This window comes from Struthio camelus, chromosome 14, assembly GCF_040807025.1.
Source record: "Struthio camelus isolate bStrCam1 chromosome 14, bStrCam1.hap1, whole genome shotgun sequence".
Classification (NCBI taxonomy): Eukaryota; Metazoa; Chordata; class Aves; order Struthioniformes; family Struthionidae; genus Struthio; species Struthio camelus.
In genome coordinates, this window is record NC_090955.1 from 14,925,776 (window position 1) to 14,944,224 (window position 18,449).

Sequence of the window (18,449 nt, forward strand, 5' to 3'; positions counted from 1 at the left end):
TCATTTTCAAGGAAACAAAAGAACTTTCATGCCTTTGCATTTAATGGGCCTCATCCCTCAGGTACTAGTTTGTATTAGGGCAGTGAGAACATAGCTTAGTCTACCTGGGCGCACTGTAGGCTTGAGACAACCCGTATATTAAGAGCCAATTACAAGTCTGCTTTGAGAAACCAGCACAGAACTTTGGAAGCTACAGTTCGAGGCAGTTCCACATTGCAGCTTCAAAAAAGCTTAACAGTGGGGAAAGTAAGAGCAGACCACAGGAGGGAGTGCTCAGGGTATGACGTGCTCTCCGATACTGCCTGGCTTGCCTGCACACACATCCAGTCAAGGAAGAAGTTTAAAATGGACCAAGGAGTGCAATGACCCTCACAGCAAACTTCTAGGTTTGCTGAGGGAGGTTGGTTTTTTTGGAGGTGAGGTTTTTTTCCTACAATAGGTAAACACCACACCTACCATGAAGAACAGTCCTACAATTCTTTTCAAAGCAGCTTTGCAAGGTGGACTGGAACGCAGTCCAAGAGTGCTGCAGAGCCTACACAAAAGGAAAACGCTTTACATCAGTGGTGAGGGGTGCACAGCAAGCCAATACCCTCAGAAACAGCAAATCTGATGGCAACACAAGGATGAAAGAGGTCAGAAAAAGGAACTTTGCCAACCGAGCTGTCTGCTCTGTTAGAACTACAAAGAAATAAATTTATTCACCAGGATGCGAAGCAGCTCCTCCAGGTAACAGCAGATGACGTTTTCATCCTCATAGAGTGCCCAGCTGCGCTGCTGAGCATCATCCTTGTGCCTGGCCAGATCTGTGAAGATCACCTCCAGCCTCTGCTCGTCATGGCAAACCTGTCCTGAGGGCAGCCCAGAGCTCAGATTCTGCACGACAGAAGAAAAAAAAAAAAACAACAAAAAAGCACCAGTTATTGGGGTCCTGACAGTTAGCTGTTATTTAGGTGACTGTTTAGAATAATCTTTGTTTCAGGACCGGCAGCGCACCTCACTCAATCAAGAGCTGGCAGCAAACAGACAGTAAGTTTAAGACACATGCATTATTTCAGCTTTCATACTTTTTGGGCATCTATCCCCGCTCCATGCAAAATTAATGCACTGAATGAATCAAATTGGACTCCAGCCCTCAAAACCAGGCGTCAGGAGCGGTGCATGGTCAGAAAGCCTTTAAATCCAAGCTGTTGTTGCTTCACTGGGAGGGTTAGCCACCTTCAGAGGATGTTAAAGAGCCCAGGAAACCTCGCTCACAGAACAAAGCTATACCTCCTTTTTCGTAGGGCTTGCAGCAACCTGGTGCCAATCCAATCAAGCCAACGTTCCCACAGCCACGGGAATTTGTACCTGGGTCTTGTTTGGATCCGATAACTGCAACTTAGCACACACATATGCATAACAAGCTTCTCCGCTTCCCTTAGCGGTAAACCAGAGCACGCTTGCAGAACACCACCAGCTGTTTCCCTGCGCTGAGGAGGGGCCGTGCTGAGTTAAGAGGAATGCCCGTTTCCTACAAGGAACTTAAGGTAAGAAGCCAACTCAAATGACTACAGCACTCTGCACATTTCAAAACATTTAAAGGAAAAATCCAAAACGCTAGGCCACAGTACTACGCTTAGTGCCAGCTAAACCTCCGTTCGCCCTTGCTGCAGAGCAGCGTAACAACTACATCTTTTAGGAAAGCAGTCCAGCATGCAAGCACCGGGAACCCGAGCTCACGGAACATGGAGGTATTTATTACCCCTGCACAAAACAGCGACCTCAGTAAAAGACTGGCTTTCTCCTGGGCACAGGCATCGTGCATGGGTTCAGAAGCCCTTCAGGGGGCACACTGACTTGAGGAGCGTAAACCGCAAAAAGCAGCCTGAAATGGGGAAAGTCAAACCCTGCTGGCCTGTCCCGTGAACCTCTAACAGGCTGCTCCCAGAGGCAACTCAGAGCACGCTCGCCCAGCAAAACATTTGTGTCCCAGAAAACAGAACTACCTCTCTTTGGTATGACTGCCTTCTTACTGAAAGAATAACAATTGTTTTTTCTTCCTTGCCCTGTCTTTCCAGTCTGAAAGGGGAATTTAATCATTGACTCAGGCACAAACTCTAAAACCCAACTGTCTGATACTAGGTTTGCAGCAAGTACGGGGACCAATTCATCTCGGGGTGCGCTGGTTCTGCCTTCCTTCAGGCACAAGATCTCAACCCACAGTTCACAGCAGCTCTGAAGCTTGCAGTATAACATACTAAGTCAGCAAATCTTACTGCATATGCTTCTCTCTCAGATTGCTTTCAACATCCACACTACCATCACCTTGTACATAACCCTTGCCATGAAGGCCTCACCTTTCAGCTGTCTTTCCTAAAGTTTTCCTCTCCTTCGCGATACAGAGAGAAATAGTCAGACAGCAACTAATTTGCTCTGCTAGCCCTCATGGTCTGTGAGTTAGGACAGCCTTCTAGGAGCTAAGCATATCAAATGAACTACCTGCTTTCGGGAAAGCAGGGCAAAAGAGGGTGACCAGCACACAGAAGGGCTGATTACAAGTGTTGAGCTGAGGCACCATTAAGAGAATTGAGGACTAATTTGCAGAAGAACTTAAATTATATGTGCAAGAGTTTGGAGACAAAGACAGTAGACAACAAGAGATCAATGAGGTAGAAGAGAATTTAGCTGAGAAATCCAGAATACAGGAATAGCCTGCTCACTGCAAGGTCCAACTCTTAGCAATTTTTGGATGAAGCTACCTTGTGATGTGCAGTCAGAAATCATTGTCATTTAATGTAAAAAGGCCTTTACCACTACTGGTCAGGACACTCTACTATTGCACTGTCTCTTCAACTCCTGGAAACCTCAAAAAGACTTCATCATACCCTGGCACAGCTCCTTCTGACAGGTCAGCTGCGTGGCTGGAGGCCGCGAGCCTTTAAGCAGACTTCATGTTACAAGCCAGAGCAAAACGGTTTTGTACCGGTGAAACAAGCCTATGTTTTTGTCAGGAACAACGCAAGCATAGCCCCATGCTCAGAGCATGACTCCATGTGCCATACCCACCTTGGGAGGGTGAAGTGCAGGAATAGGGACCATTCCTGCACATCTTCAACCCTGCAGCCCCCATGGAGAAATGAGTCCAAGTTTATTAACTGTAACATCTGATCTGCTTTATTAGAGACAGATTTGTTAGTAATTTGCTTCACAGTATTTGAGGTGTGAACTCATTAGGACTTTGATTCAGTGTTTCAATTATATAATAAAAAAAGTATTCTTGTTGTCACTGTTAATTACACAATCTTTATCAGGTAGATAATGAAGGAGGGAACGTGCTCATTTACCTTGAGCATAAAGCACGGTATGCTCTTAAGAAAGTTTTGGTGAGCTGTGGCTTGCCAAGCAGGTAACTAGGCTACCAGCAGCGCGCAAGAGGAAGGGCAGCTTTCAGTAACTGAGCGCAAATATAAGACAATCTCCTGCTAAATAGTAATTTATCACAGAATCGGAGACGTTAGCTGAGAGGAGGCTCACTTGGTCATGCAATTTCCTCCTCTTTAGGAGGACCTACAAAACTCGCAGCTCTCAACTGTACCCTCCAGTGTCCCAAGGGCTTGGGAGATGGTTCCCCGCAAAAACACTCCTCAGAGCGGTGCAGGGCTGCTCCTACCTCCGGCCACTGCTGGAATACCTCTTCGGATGAGCATTTTAATGATTACTCGTTTTAATGAGCCCTCTAAATTCTCTTCAGCCTCTTAACACTAATCTGCTTCCTCCAATCCCTCATCCACCGCCCGCAAACTCCACCGAACATCAGCTCCTAATGGACTTGAATGAGATCAGTCTATTAGCAAGCTCCTCGATCCGGCTGGTGCAGCTATACAGGGCACTGTCTTAATGCGTTCTCAGCACCATCCTCGGCTCTCCCACTCCCGGGGTCAGGCCTGCGCTCATTAAACATCTTGGCAGCCTTGCCACGTGGTCACTTCCAGGAATCCACCTGCGTGGCCATAAGCAGGAGGATGTCCTGGTATTTCTAACAGCTTCATTCTGCGTTATTTTGCTGCTTCAAGCAGTTCCCTCGCTCCCCCAGCGCAGGCAGAAGAAACGGCTCCAGGGCTTTTGTTTCTACCAAGCAGCCCAGCAACGTTTCTGGACCCTCATCCCCGCGTCGCCCCCACGCCGCTCGCAGCCTTCCACATCCGGTACGCCGGCTTGGCGGCCGTCGGGCAACGCTCTTCCTCCCGAGTCTTCCTCACTCCCTCCCTGCCACCACACCAGCAAGGGCAGAGGACCACAGGTGCTTTGGGAGCGCACACCCAGCAGCTCCCCTCTGGACGAGCACCGACTGTCTGTGGGCAAGCCCCGCAGCGGCTTGGCACAGGCGTCCGAGGGGACGGCCCGGGGAATCCCACCCCTCCCCAGTGCACCAAAGCTCTCCTACTGCAGCATCGGCTATAAAAGCAAGAGGCTAACGCTGCTCTCAACACACGTAGGCTGTCAGGCTCCCCAGCAGCTCTCCCCAGAGGCGCTAAACCACGTTAAACACAGTGCAAGAGGAAACACTTGACTCCAGCTGAGCCGAGCTCTCCAGGGCAGGGCTTTTACAGGTACTCTTGCCCTCAGAGCCAGCGGGCTCCTGAGCTGGGCACACGATGCTGCGCTCCTCGGGGACGCAGCCCTGCTGGGTGGCTGTGCAGGGTGGTGAGCTCCGATGCGCGTGGGTGGGCACGGTGTCGTGGGGACAGCAGAGCTGTGTGGCTCTCAACCACTGTTAGCTATGCTTCAGTAAGGGCTCCGCAGCCTTCGCTTTTCAGGTGTCCCAGCCACCCGTATCCCAATAAGCATTTGCTCCATAGACGTATTCAGCAGCAGCTCTCTCTGGGTGACCGTAGCCCTGAAACAGCTGTGAGCTAAAAGCCTTTGGCACAGATCTCATAAAGAAGGTTTGCTCTAATTGCTGGAGTAAAGACTTGCCTGAGCACTAATACACCCCCCCCCCGCCCTTCCATATTCACATTTCCTACAATATTTCACGGAAGAGCCCTACTTAGGGACGCTAAGAGCAGTCCAATGAAACGGCCTTGGCAGCTCTCGCCCCGCTGAGCTTCCCATTAACCCAGGGACAAAGCCCCGCTTGGAGAAAAGCCAACCCCCAGCAAAGCGTCGGCCTCTTGTTAAAAGCAATTCCTTGTTCTGCAAAGCCAAACGAAGAGCGGAGGGAAGCGGGCGCAGAAGGCAGGCTGCTCCGGCTGCGGGGAGCTGGAGGGACAGCTCGGCCGCGTCGGCACCGCGCTTTGCCGGGCCATCGCGGAGGCCGAGGCGGCCAGCTCAGGGGCGCGCTCGCTTGCGCCGGGCGGCTGGGAAGGGGCCTCGCTCACCCTCGCCCACTGACGTCCTGCCTCGCTCCTCCACCTCCAGCCAAGAGCCATTTCGCCCGCCTTAGCAGCTTGGCTGATCTACGCAGCTAAGTCAGATTACAGGCCGTTGTCTGTAGTTTGAACACTTCAGTCTAAGGCAGCTAGAGGTGGGTCTGAGTCGCAACTGGATTATGCAGCAATGCGAATTTAATACGCAGTAGATAAGTGATTTCTAAGAACTCTCTCTCAAGGTGTAGCCAGCTTGTGTACTAGGCCATTTGTCTTACCTCACACTCAGGTTAATAAATCCTCAAACTGACCTCCCTAGACATCTGTGGTGTTATCCCCTTCTTGCAGATAGGAGCTAATTCTGCAGGAGCTGAATGCAAGCACATCTCACCACCACACACTCATCTTAGTGATTCCCTAGATGCCAGGAAATTAGGCAGCATATATACTACCTCTAGTTATAGCCAAATTTCAGAGTTCCCATAAAAGCCAGCTCCAGCTTACTACTTATTCAGTCTTTGCAGCTCTGCCTTTGAAAAGAGGTTTCCTTTTCCTTTGTGCTTTTTGCCCATGAACCATGCCATTCATTAGGAATTGGCTCAAGGACAAGCACAGGGGCCATTTCCAAGGCCAGGACAATCCTTAAGCGGGGAAGCCAATTCGGCACATTCGCTCCTGTAGGTTAGGCTCCCCAAAGCGGTACGTCATTTCTGAAGTCTTTCATATGGGCTGAGCAGCCCAGGAGCCTGGGACCCACTGCTTTTGCTGTTCTCCTTTCTTGATCGCCCATATATTCCCAACATATCCTTCGGTTACCTGAGCTAGAAATCGGACTGTGATGTTGTCCCAGCTGGAGGGTTGTTTCTCCCTCTTTGCAACACACTTTTGGGCAGATGCTGTGGTGGAGGAGGAGCAAGGTAAATAAAAGTAAAATGCCACAGCAATTCAATCTTCAGAATGAGCTGGGAATAAGAGGGAGGTACTGGATTCTAAAATTGACTTAGTAAACCAGGGATTTGACTTCAAATTAAGACTGGAATAGGAGCAGAAAGGATATAACTAATTAAAGAATGCCTTGCAAAGCTTGAAATAGGTATGATATTTACTACCAGTAGACCAAAGCTTTGATCAAAGATAACGTCTTACTTCATTTTAGGGGGGGAAAAAAAACCTTGAAAAATATGCAGAAGCATTGACCACACATTTACATGGATTGGGGTGGTGAGGGATTTCAGAAGTTACAAATTAAAAAACAAAACAAGAAACCTTGACCTAGAACCAAAGATTCAGCAATAACCCTGCACAGAATCACTTTATAAACAGAAGCCCCCGAGACTGTGGAACGATTTGACATAACGAACAAAACTAAGTCTGTAACGATAATTTGTACCATTAAACTACACTAGTGAAGTTAAGGCAGTACAACCACCCTGCAATTACACGTGGCAGTCCTTTTAACTGCTAGAGCTAGTCTTTTATGCTAGAAGGTGGAAAAACCTCATCTGGTACCAGGCACCAATATACCAGCCAAGATGCATCTTCCACATGGGACATTCAGGAAAAATGCACACCCTAACCAAAATATTCACATCAGAGCACCGTGCAAGCCAACCTTGGCTCTCCTTCCAAAAGCAGTGTGGTTCAAGATTGAAGTTTTACGAGAAAAGATAGCATTTTCCTTTGCTCTTCCATATAGTACCTAGCATGTTAAAGCCCCATGGGCATTCCTGAGTGACAGATACTGGTACCAGTTACAGGTAGGTAGACAGTCTCCCCCACACCAACATCAGAATTCATGCTCATGTTTTTCAGACTGGACTGCAGCAATGGCCATAGATTGAGGTTTTCAAATCCCAGCTGCAGAAACTTGGCACTTGCTTGTCCTCCCCGAAATGACTTCTGTGGAATTAAAATTATTGTATCCTGAGATCAAGTATTTAGGATCAGAAATCATATTCAAATCTTGTCCAAGGTCCAAATAGCAGCAAAGTGAATGGAACTGCTTAGAGCGCGAGTCAGAGCCAGAACGTTTGCCTGAAACAGCTAAAATTTTTTGCTGAATCTAGCTCGCACGCTGCTACTGTATCGGTTCGGGAGCAGGAAGCAACTAACCATTGGGTTATGGCCACAAACTGAGACTTGATGGTTGCTTACAAGATGCTCTGTTCAATGCAGACAGTTAACTAGATTATGATTTGATCTAAAATTTCAATGCCAATAGTTTTCCATATTCAAATGCCTCCAAACAGTTCCTTATAATCTTGCTATTAGCACTGCAACTCTAATCTTAGATGTTTATATGAAATGTACTCCTCGGGGCTGTACTTCGCAAGTGGGAGCCGAAACGTATCATGCCTCCGAGCGGAGCGGAGGGCTGCCCAGATGCACACAGCTATTTCAATGACAGCTGCAAGAAGCACTCCTCTATTTTTCCCCTTCTCTGTCTGTAATAGAGGAAGGAGGAATGTGTGTATAAGGTTTGTTTAGAGCAAGTTGAAGATAGTGCTCTTTCTCCACTCTTCTGTGGTTAAAGAAAAAAGAAAAAGAAAAGGCTGAGGAGTATTATGGGATAATAGAGAAGCACACATAGCAAGACACCAACAACATAGAAGTTGCGTGCACTCCCTAGTTATAAGAGAAAAATACGTGCAGATTTATAGTACGCACAGGCATGCTGAATCTACACAGAGCCTAGCATGCTAGGCTAGAAAAATAAATTTCTACAATGCATTATTTTACAAAAGGTTTCTGCAAACAACCACTTATTACTAAGGCTCCATTTTTCTCAGCTTCTATTTGCTGCATTTGTAACAGAAAATACCTCTGAAAAAAGGCAGCGTTAATTTCTTTCTGCAGTTCTGTGCTGCCACAATGGCTCTCCATGAGCTTTCACAATGAACGGCGAACAGCTCGTGCCAGAGTAGAGAAGCAGAAAGGCTAAGGTTGCTTCTTTTTTTCACTCCCAATTGCCCTTTTTGCCACAGCCTTTAGCTGGATCGTTTGTTCTTCCACTTTTTACTTCTGCACAGGTACAGTCTATTAAGTTTAAACATTCAACATGTCCCCACTAGGTTTCTTCCCCCCATTCTTTGGTGTCAAGCCTCTTGCCCTTTTTTTTTTTTTTTTTTTTTTTTAAATTTCTCTTCAGTTCTTTAATATCCCTTTGCAAGCTTTCACTCTGATTAGCAGCGATCATGAAAGCCAAGTGGAGGCTTCATATTCTCCCTCTCCCATCTCTCTGAGGAGCCCCCACACCAGACCAGGCCCGTTTTCTCAGATCGCTTTGTGCCCTGCTGTGTCCATTCCTGCTGACACTTTGTGGCCACCGCTGTGCTCCGGACCTGGGAGGTTACTGTCTCCTGGCTGGTGCCCTCACAAGGTTACATCCACTGCCACCCATCTCATGATCACTCCCTAAACCACAGCCCTATTTGAACGCCCACTGCAGGACAGCCAGTGCTGCCCAGCCCGCTCCTCCTCTCTCACCCCCAGCTCCAAACCTACGGTTAGACCTTCCTTACATTTGCAACTCACCTAGAGAATAAACTCACGTCTCCCTGATTTCCCTGATGTGGATGGCCACCAGTACTCCCGCTTGGTTTAAACCCTTGGTCCCCTCGGCTAGCCCCTCCCATCCATCGAGCATCTCTCCCCTTTCCTTTGGGATGTCCCTGCACTTCCCATCCCAAACTTCAGGGCAGAATTAGCCGTGAGCCCATGACACCTTTTACCCGATACCAGGGCCATGGCCCTTTGCAGCAGCCCCGCGCTCATTACCTTACTCTCCACCACGGAGATAAGAATCTGTTCCATGATGCTGCTGGTTGCCGGGATGGAGGTCTGGATGTGGCCGATGACCACGCCGATGGCCACGCGGGACAGCTCGTAGCTGAGGTTGGTGTTCCTGCGCACCAGCTCGATCAGCTCGGCCCCGATTGTCTTGGGCACGGACGTGGTCAGGCCACTGGGCTCTGGCGCTGTGGGCTCCACCGCGGCCGCCTTCTTGTCGTCAAGGCAGAGCGCGCTGAAAGCGTCAAGGCTCGCAGGGGAAGCCGGGGCAGCTTTCTTGACCTGAGGATCCTTCTCCCTATCTGTAGCACCGGACCTCTGAACCCCTCCTTCAGGGGGTGGCGCGGGGGCAGCCCGCTTGGTCTGGGGAGATTTGCTAGCCCCCTCCTTTGGGGAAGTCCCATAACGGGGGTGGGCCACTGAGCTTGCATCCAAATTGCGCGTTATGGTGGTGTGAACACTCCGGCTGGGGACAGGGGGAGGCGTGTTGGCAGGACTGGACGTGGCCGTTGGGAGAGCGGTTTCTGACGCAGAAGAAGCAGTGTACAAGGTATCCAGGGACGTTGTGCTTATAGAGGAGGCGCTAGAAGCTGACCCAGAGATAATTTCAACAGCATCTGAAAGGGAACAATTAAAAAATGCCTTAGCAACAGCATCAAAGCAAAAAAGAAAAAACAAATTGCTGCAGCACAGTCCATTAAAAGGCTCATTGTGCATGCTACCAGAGCAGTTTAACTCCTCTTCCTGCCTCACTTGTCTCAAAGCGAAATTGTACGAGTTCTCTCTGGAGCATTTCTGCACAATCACCTCTTTAGAAAGGGGAAAAATACTCAATTGAGATGAATACCCTTCAAAGGGCTTAATGTTTTACGCAAGAGAAGGGAGGGAGGGAGAATCAGGACTAAGGGACAGAAAAGTCTTTTCCCCTGGCCTAGCAAGGACCTTCTCCATTCAGGATATAAGCCATTACTTTTGAATGACATGCCTGAGAGTTTCAAGACACTGAACGCTTCACATGCCAGCAAGCATCTCCCCCTTGCTCAGATCTCTCCCTGAAGCACCAACTGTACATGTACACCCCAAGTAGCATCAACAGTGAGGAAACCATTTGGCTGACGAGCACCGGTGGTCTCTCCTTTTCTGCATTTGATCACAAGCCCCGCAGACCTGGACTGCATATACTGCTTTCCCAAGCCACCAGAAGATTATCTGTTCTACTTTATTTCTTTCTCCCTTTTAGTTTTGACTAGCTCTAGCAGTGATAGTTGTCTCATTTTTCTAGGAAAAAATCTACTACAAGCAACCAAATTGTTAAGCTTTTTCTTTACTAACATCCAGTCTAACACGGAGCTTTGTTAAGCCTTATCCATTTGTTTCTGGAGGACACAAACACATCTGACTCCTTTCTTGACTATGAAAATAGACAATTACTTGGGCAAACACTAGGATATCTTCATCTAGAGTTTAGAGAGAACAGCTGATGCTGGAGCTGGAAGAGAAAGAACGTACACCACAGGGAGCTCGCTTCTCAGAGAACATAGTCTCGCTCCGCACAAATATTCCCACAGCCTCTGTTTCTCTGATACACCTGCTTATGCACAGGAAATTACCTTTTCCCTCAGGCAACACATCTTTCTCCTGTACCAAACGAGGGATTGACACATGAAATGCCTCCTCATTTGTCTTCTGCTGTGCAACCTGTCCTGCAACCAAGCCAAATCACACCTCCTGCTGCACTTCCCCAGCCTAGGACTGCTCTATATTTTCTGGAAACCCCCATGAGTCCTTGCACTGCTATGAAGGATCTACTTCAAGACAAGCACAAACTGGGCAGAAAAAAAATGCATCCCTTCCTCCCACAGGGGTTCAGCATCCTCCCGTTTTTTTTCCCCTTCTTCCTCTTTTCACAGAGAAGCGTTCACAAATTATAGTTCCCATTACGTTTCACTAAATCAAGAATGAATTCAAGGAAACCAACCTTCGCAAAGTCCCACTACCACAGGGAAAAATGGCTCAATAAATACCATTAAGGAAGCTGGTGCCAGCTCCAAGTTTCAATTAGCTGCACGCTCTGACCTGCCCTGCCCCTCGCAGGGGGACACGAGTGAGCCGCAAACGGGCTGCGCGTCACTGCAGCGTAACCATCACTGCGCAGGACGGCACTTTGGCAAGTCGACAGCAACTCAGCAAAATGACTCTGCTCACTTCCTCGATAACCCTTCGGTGCTGAAGACGGAGGAGCTCCTGCTGGCGGCTCATGGTCCTGCTCTCGTCCGGACCCAAGCACCCGCGCCTACCAGCTCCCCTACCTGCCTGCCGTGCCCCTGGTCGCTACCGGCCCGGCGATGGCGTTATTCCTGCTTCTCACAAGAGACCAGCCACCAATTCCACAAAAATCTCATCTGACCGTTGAACGGAGAACACGCTCGACAGCCTGGAAGCCAAAAGCTGACCTGAGCCTGTCCTAAAAGCACTACTAGTGAGCTCCCTCTGGTGAGCTACTGCACTTATCACAGCCAGGAAGAAGCCTTGCTTTGCCTTGGTGGGAGATGCCCACAGTGTTTGTGCCAAGGAAATGGCCACAAGGACCTTAAATCACAGCGGCGGGCACTGGTCAGATTAGCCATGTGGGCAGCCAGGTTCGTGCCCCGGAGAGCACCCCCTCCTCCACGGTAGCTGGCGTAGGAAGCCCAAAAGGATACTGTACCTGGCATCCGTCGGCAGCTGGCAGGAGAGAAAGCGCAAGCGCCACGCAGCCAAAAGTCCTTACAGATGAGAGAGGACAAAGGAGCACTGACCACCACCGTTAGGATTAAAACCTACAGGAATTTAAACCCAGCGTTCCCTTTAGCAACAATCAAGGGGATGCTTTTCTAAGTGTGCAACGAGCAGTCGGTCCAGGGAATGTCATCTAGTTCATTGTCTGTCTCTTGCCCGAGATCTGAAAAGTGGCTTGTCCTTACTTTTAATAGGTGCAGCAATCTGTGCGTTCTTGCGTTTCTCTGGAGGTGGGGGCGTGATGGGGGCCGCACGCCGGGGCTGTGGTGGGATCTATAAGGAAAGATTTTAGAGCAATCAAAGGAGGTTGACAATAAAGACGGTCTCTGTTATAAAGCCCTCTTTTTGGTGTGCGTGTGTAAATTTGTCCTTACATCTCTCTCCTCATGCTGGGAGGTTTTCTCAGGAGGACAGACATTAATAGGCAGCTTCCTAGAGGAACAAAGCAGGACTCAGACCCGCTTCATCCCCTCCCTGTGACAGGAAAAGCAGCCCTTGTTTAATTGCTATGTTCAGCAGCACATAGCACACATGTCGTGTAGACCTGTCAAGCATTTACTCCTTCCTTATTCCAAATGCAATCCCACACATTCACCGTGACTTTACATTACTCTCAATAGCTCCACAGAGGCTGCAAACAGAGAGCATATTTAGATACTCTTCTGGCGAGATCCATTACATCAGCTACAAATATCCTTGCAGAGAGACAAAGCCAAGGACTGGAGACATTCCTTTTCCATGCTTTCACAGCTATTTCTACTTACACAGGGAGGGAGAAAAATCAGGCTAGAATCACTGTGCGGTTCTGCACTATAGCAAAACCTGCTGGGAAAAGCTCTTGCTAGCGAGTTGACCAACTCCCTGCATCTGGTATCGCTCCTGTAAGTCTCCTCTCCTAGCAAAGCTGAGCCAGGAACATAAGAGCCCCTGACCCAGATTTCTACGCTCTGATCTTTCCCTGTTGGATACAGATACCACGATCGCTCATGTCTTTTTTCACCTAGAATTACCGCAGTGGGGTGTAATATCCCCTCTGATCGCTTAGGAAGTAGCGGCTATCACTGAATACAACAGCCAGACCAAGTGGAAGCGCATTGCATCAGCGCTTGAACCCGCGCATCCTAACAGCCGAGAGGCCCGGGTCTCCAAGGATTTCCACGGTTCAGAGCCCGGCTGCCTCAAACGCACCTCTGTTTTTATGAGATATTGCAATTGCTGCCCGCAGAAACACAATTTAGGTTAGAATCAGAAGGGAAAAGAGATTATGGCCTGAATCTCTCAGCAACAGCTCAAGGAAACCAGCTGGAATATACCAGAGTGACATTCAGGCCATTACACAATGCTAATTTTGTTTCTTTAGCCCTGAAAAAGAAGTTTATCTGTGAAGTGGGAACAGGGATCAATATTGAACTTCAGAACGGTCCCACAATGCTGACCAAAGGCACAGAGCACTGCCAACCCCCAGAATGAAAAACAGACCGGCCCCTGAAAAAGCCAGGAGTAAAACTGTATTTTAAATAGCTCCAGAACAAGAACAACAACAAGTGTACTTTTTCCTGGAACAAAAGAGGGCAGAAACTTGCTCTGAGATGGGAGCAAGGACGTTCCTGTAAAGAAGATGCATCTGGGAGCTGCAGCTTCAAATATTTTAACACTCCATGTCAAAAATTGACAATACAGTGCTCATAGCCCTCAGTGAAGCCTACCTGAAATCCGAAAACAGCATTTTACACAGCTTATAAAGACATTTAAAAAGGGGTGTCTTGCTCCCTCCCTCCCACCCAACTTGTAATACATCCAACCAGTTACAAAGGCCTGTATCAAGCCGCTTCTTTAGGTGCGCCGCCTTTAACTAGTCAATTAGACAGAGGGACTGCTGGAGGCTCCCAGTCTGAGCTCTTCCGTTATTGTCAGCCCACCTCATGTTGTCATCTGGATAAAACGCTATATGATACTCGCAGAGAGAACCAGCTGGAATCTAACAAGTACGCACTTGTCCTTTCAAAATCACCACTGTTGGTCCAAAAGGGGACCGTACTGCTGAGAGAGGCAAATCTGAGCACGAGAGGTCTCTGCAAAGCATGGCTGGAAGGCTGGTCCAAAATCAGGAAAGCTCAGCTGTGCTAAAGCCAGGCCCTCTGCACACAACGGCAGGGAGAAGCAGTACGAGCCAGAGCTGCTTGGCACAGCACGGCCATAATTACCGAAGCAGCAGGATTTAGCAGCCAGGCAGGCTTGGAGTTCAGAGCAGCAGCGTGACATTATTTAGAGACAGAGAGGGCCGGGTCATTCTCGAGTATTTCCATGGCTTTATTATCCCTTCTAAATATACCAGACAAGTGTAACACAACTATTAGAGATTAGTGTTTAAATTAATAGATGTACCTCTGATGTTAGCTCAGAGCCCCAGATAGCATCACGCAGACGGCTCGGCCAGCCTCATTTAGGCGGCTATGCATTGCAGCCCGAGTGGTTGCAACGAGAATGCGAAGCATCAAGTGAATTTCCCAGGGCTAACGCCTGCCAAAGCTGCGAGCCGCAGCGCGGTCAGGCCTCGAGAGGGAGTAACAGATGGCCATCCCCACCCTCAGCCCGCCATCGAGGGGGCTCATGTGGACGGCATACAGCAATCAACCCCCGGGAAGGGGAAGAAAGGTGAGAAAATGTCCTCCCTCCCTCCAGCTGCCTTGGGGAAGGTAAGCCACAGGACTCCTCGCATCTCAGATCCTCCTCGCCACAGGATCGTCGCCAGGGATCCGGGGAGGGAACTGCAGGGATCTAGAGACAGACAAGTACACGAGTGGCAGAGACGTCCCTTTCCCCAGGGCTCTACAGGGGCTGTGAACTTTGCCAACTCCACAGATTTTACACGCGTGCTCCCCTCCTTTCCCACCCTCCAGGGACTTCTAGGCAGAGGCACGGTTGCCAGCGCTGCTTGGGACGAGAGATGACTGAATCACAACACCCTCGTCCCCTTCCCGCTGGGCAGGCACAGACACCACCAGCCTTTGGACTCTGACTTGCGGGAATTATGCTATTACTAGTATGATCCTTTAAAAAAAGGCACGTAACCTCCTCAAGACAAACTTTGCCAAGCTGGACACTGCAGTCTACAGCAAAGCCTTCCAGAGAAGGGCATCAGAAGCCCACGTTAAACCTTCACAAATGCAGCAGATTTTACGGCTGAATCAGTCTGAGCACCTTGCCTCTTCCTTCAGCACCTGGTATACAACTGCCCCAGATTCCCACCCCATGGTAACTTGGAGAGGAGTTAAGCAAAGGCTCAGCACGGGTGCTATGACCTGCTACTTTAGCCAGTTTAGCCCCTGGGGAGCAAAGCAGCCCACACCACCAACAGGAAATCTGCACTTTAAAATTTTGCTTAAGTCTTCAGATGCAAAATAAGATGCACCTAGAAGTCCAAAGCAGTGAAAAACACAACCCAAGACCTCTGCTTCTCAAGAGTTATTGAAAAAGTTCAGATTTCAGTAGGTCTCCTCTTTGGCAGCTGCATAACCAGCTAGAGTGGAGGAAAGCAATGATGCTTCCTCCATTTTGTACTTGCAAAACATACAGGAAATCCCTCCATCGAACGGTTACAATCTCCAAGAGCCCTTTCAGCACGGTGCAAACAAAGCTGGATACACTTTGACTGCATCCTTACTGCCACCCACACAGAAACAGTTCTTTGTTAGCCAGGGAATTTGTCTTGTTCCTTTTTGGCAAACGACCAGACCACAGATCAACAGAGAAAGACGGGAAATTAGCACAGTGAATGGGCCTTAAGGTGCTCCATTTTCTTAGCCCGTAAACGCAGAGGCTTAGGAACGCAGCTGATCTGGCTGCCTAGAAGAGAGAACTAACATCAAGGAGAAAAATGGGATTTGTAAGGCTGCCTGTGTTCTGCATGAGCCAGAGCTACCTTTAATCTCTGCAGATTCACAATTCTTTAAGTGTAAAACAAGCCTCATATACCAGCAGTGACAGTGTATCAGCACCTTATGAACACTGCTTCCAAACAGTTATTCTTGATAGATGAAGACAGACTACAGTGTACATGTTCATCTGCAGGAGAAAAACATCTCCCTGCTCATCCTTGCTTAGCCTTTAGCCCTAACTTCCACCTCTACCTACCCTGTGTAATCAGCCACATAATTCATCCTGAACAATTGCTGCACCCGTCCTCGGCTACTTCTTTGAAGCCTTGCTGACGCCACACAGTAACCTTGGAACACGTACCATTCAGATAAAAAAAGAAATCTGCTTCTAAATTGTATTTCCTGTATTTCACCCTTAATTCATCACTACAAGGAACATTCAGACAAAACAGGATCTTGCTTTTTAAGATGTGAGTACTAAAAATAAGCAGCCACAGCCGATAAATGCTAAAGAGCAAAGATCCTGTTGTGCAGATTTAACAAGGGAAAAATATAAAGCAGTGCTGAGTACTCAGAGAGCGCTCTGCTGCTTATGTCAAAACTGCTTTTCAAAGTATCCTCTGAGGAAGCTGGAACATTTTAGAAAGCTGTCAAGCAATAGCCATGCAAACTAGAGCGGACCTTGCGCTTCACCATAAAGTCTTGGACTCTCAAGGATCCCAAGAAGCATTAAAAGTGTAAATAATACAAAGGGACTGTTCCAGACTCCTTGGATAGAGCATAGGCTCAATTTACAGCACCCAGGGAAACATCATAGTAGTCCCAGGCAAGCAACAAAAATACTTTCTTCATGGCTTCAGCTGTGCAAGGCGTTTCATTAAACAGAATAAGCAATGTTATATTATCAAAGAAGGAAAGCGTCCAGCCACTGTTACCTGATACAGGCCTTCATCCTCCTCCTCAAACTCAGTGTTTGGAAGACTGTGATGTCGCTCGTATCCCGTCCGGCACACCCCGTTGGGCTGCCGCGCCACATCCAGATGGTGATCGCTGGAGGACTGGGTCATAACCATCCCCTGAGGGCTAGGTGAATGACCTTTGCGGGACACAGTCTCCTTCCGGTGATGGATCAGTTTTCTGGAATGGAATGACAACATCAGGAAGAACAAAGCTAACGGAAGGGAGTCACTGTGCTGCAATGTTTAAATGAGATATTGCATTGGGATTTTTTATATACATCAGAATGGGGTTATGTTACTCTGATGATTGACTCCAGTTTCATTAACAACTGAAGCACTTCTCGGGGAGGAAGGAAGAGACTCTGCAAAAGGCTCATGATTTATTCATAAGTTCGCAGGAGAAAAATGCCTCTTCTTCAGGGGAGTTACACATTGCATTGCAAGCTTCAGAGATTGCCTGCACTTTAGAATCACTGTTCAACTGAGATGAAGCCAGCGTGCATCAGCGCACAGTGTGAGGTGTCAGAGGAAGAAAATTCTCATCACAATCAGTTATTTGTGAACATCTTAAAGACCCTGTGCCACATGGCTAACAACTCTTGCCATTCCTGGTTGGTAGAGGGGAGAAAACACAATAGGAAAGGTTTTGGATTTCTCCTCTAAGCCTACAAGGCAGCTGAGTTTCCTTTTCTTTCTATACACAGGGACAGAGGGGCAAGATGAAGCACCGCTTTGTTGGAAGGCAGCTGACAGGAAGAGCAACAGAGGCAGTCACTAGATCTGGAAAGCTCACTGGGCATATCAGCACTGTGCAGCACAGGGACTCAGATCAGCGATGTCCAAATTGACCACCAGGAACAGAAGAGACAAAAGCATCACGCGCTGACCACCCTCCATCTGCCACCACTGCCTGGTGCTGGTGGTACTTACTGCAGGACATCTCTCTGCTCCAGGTTGTACTTGCCTCCATTCTTCATGGCTGCATTGTGCACAGCCTCGATGGCACGGTCAATGGACTGGAGAACCACATCTTGCTCCAGCACCTGAGAAATGTGACATTTTGCACATTACTACACGGCTTCAGCTGCAATCCTTTTACATCAGAGCTTACAGTAGGAAAGACTGAAGTACATGAAACCCACGGAGCAGGCACTGAAAGAGCCGAACAGCCAGCGAGCAGTTCCCAGAGCCAGGACCCCATCCTGCCACTGCCTCACTTTTCCCTCCTTTCTCCAAAGGAAACATATTTGAAGCTGTGCTCAAAACAGAGTCTACTCATTCAAGGTTTATGGCTGGAAAAGAAAGCCACCGTAAGGAGCACCAGTGAGCACCCTGCAGCTCTGTGCCTGCCTCGCCGTTCGGGCCCTGAAGCCCAGCAATCATTGCAGGGAGATCAGTGGCAGAACCTCAGACCACAAAGCAGCCTCGAATATTCAGACTGCTACCGGGAGCTTTTGAGATCCCCCTGCAAAACCCAGCTTATTCCAAGCTCAACTCTCTCTGCTCTCACCACCCTGCTATAGAGCAAACCCACAGCGGTGAATGTTACAGACCTAGCCAAGATCTGGTGGCCTTGCAAGTCAGCTGGCTCTGGTTCTACATTTTTGCTCACTTTTTCTTGATGGTTTTATATTTGTTCTGCAACTTGAAATGGCTTTCCCAGATCTCCACCCAAACCATCACAGTAACATTTA

General features: G+C 48.5%; 1 protein-coding gene across 3 annotated transcripts in view; it reads right to left on the reverse strand.

Annotated features, from left to right (window-relative positions):
- The window catches only part of NCKIPSD (NCK interacting protein with SH3 domain), a 61,375-nt gene that overhangs the window by 15,868 nt on the left and 27,058 nt on the right, over positions 1 to 18,449 (reverse strand). For all 3 annotated transcript variants that reach the window (XM_068960324.1, XM_068960325.1, XM_009688253.2), the window contains 5 exons: positions 17,686 to 17,798; positions 16,732 to 16,933; positions 12,104 to 12,191; positions 9,129 to 9,757; positions 706 to 876 (listed from right to left, as the gene is read on the reverse strand). In XM_068960324.1, coding sequence (XP_068816425.1) covers positions 706 to 876; positions 9,129 to 9,757; positions 12,104 to 12,191; positions 16,732 to 16,933; positions 17,686 to 17,798 — 1,203 coding nt within the window. The remainder of the gene's footprint in view (positions 1 to 705; positions 877 to 9,128; positions 9,758 to 12,103; positions 12,192 to 16,731; positions 16,934 to 17,685; positions 17,799 to 18,449) is intronic.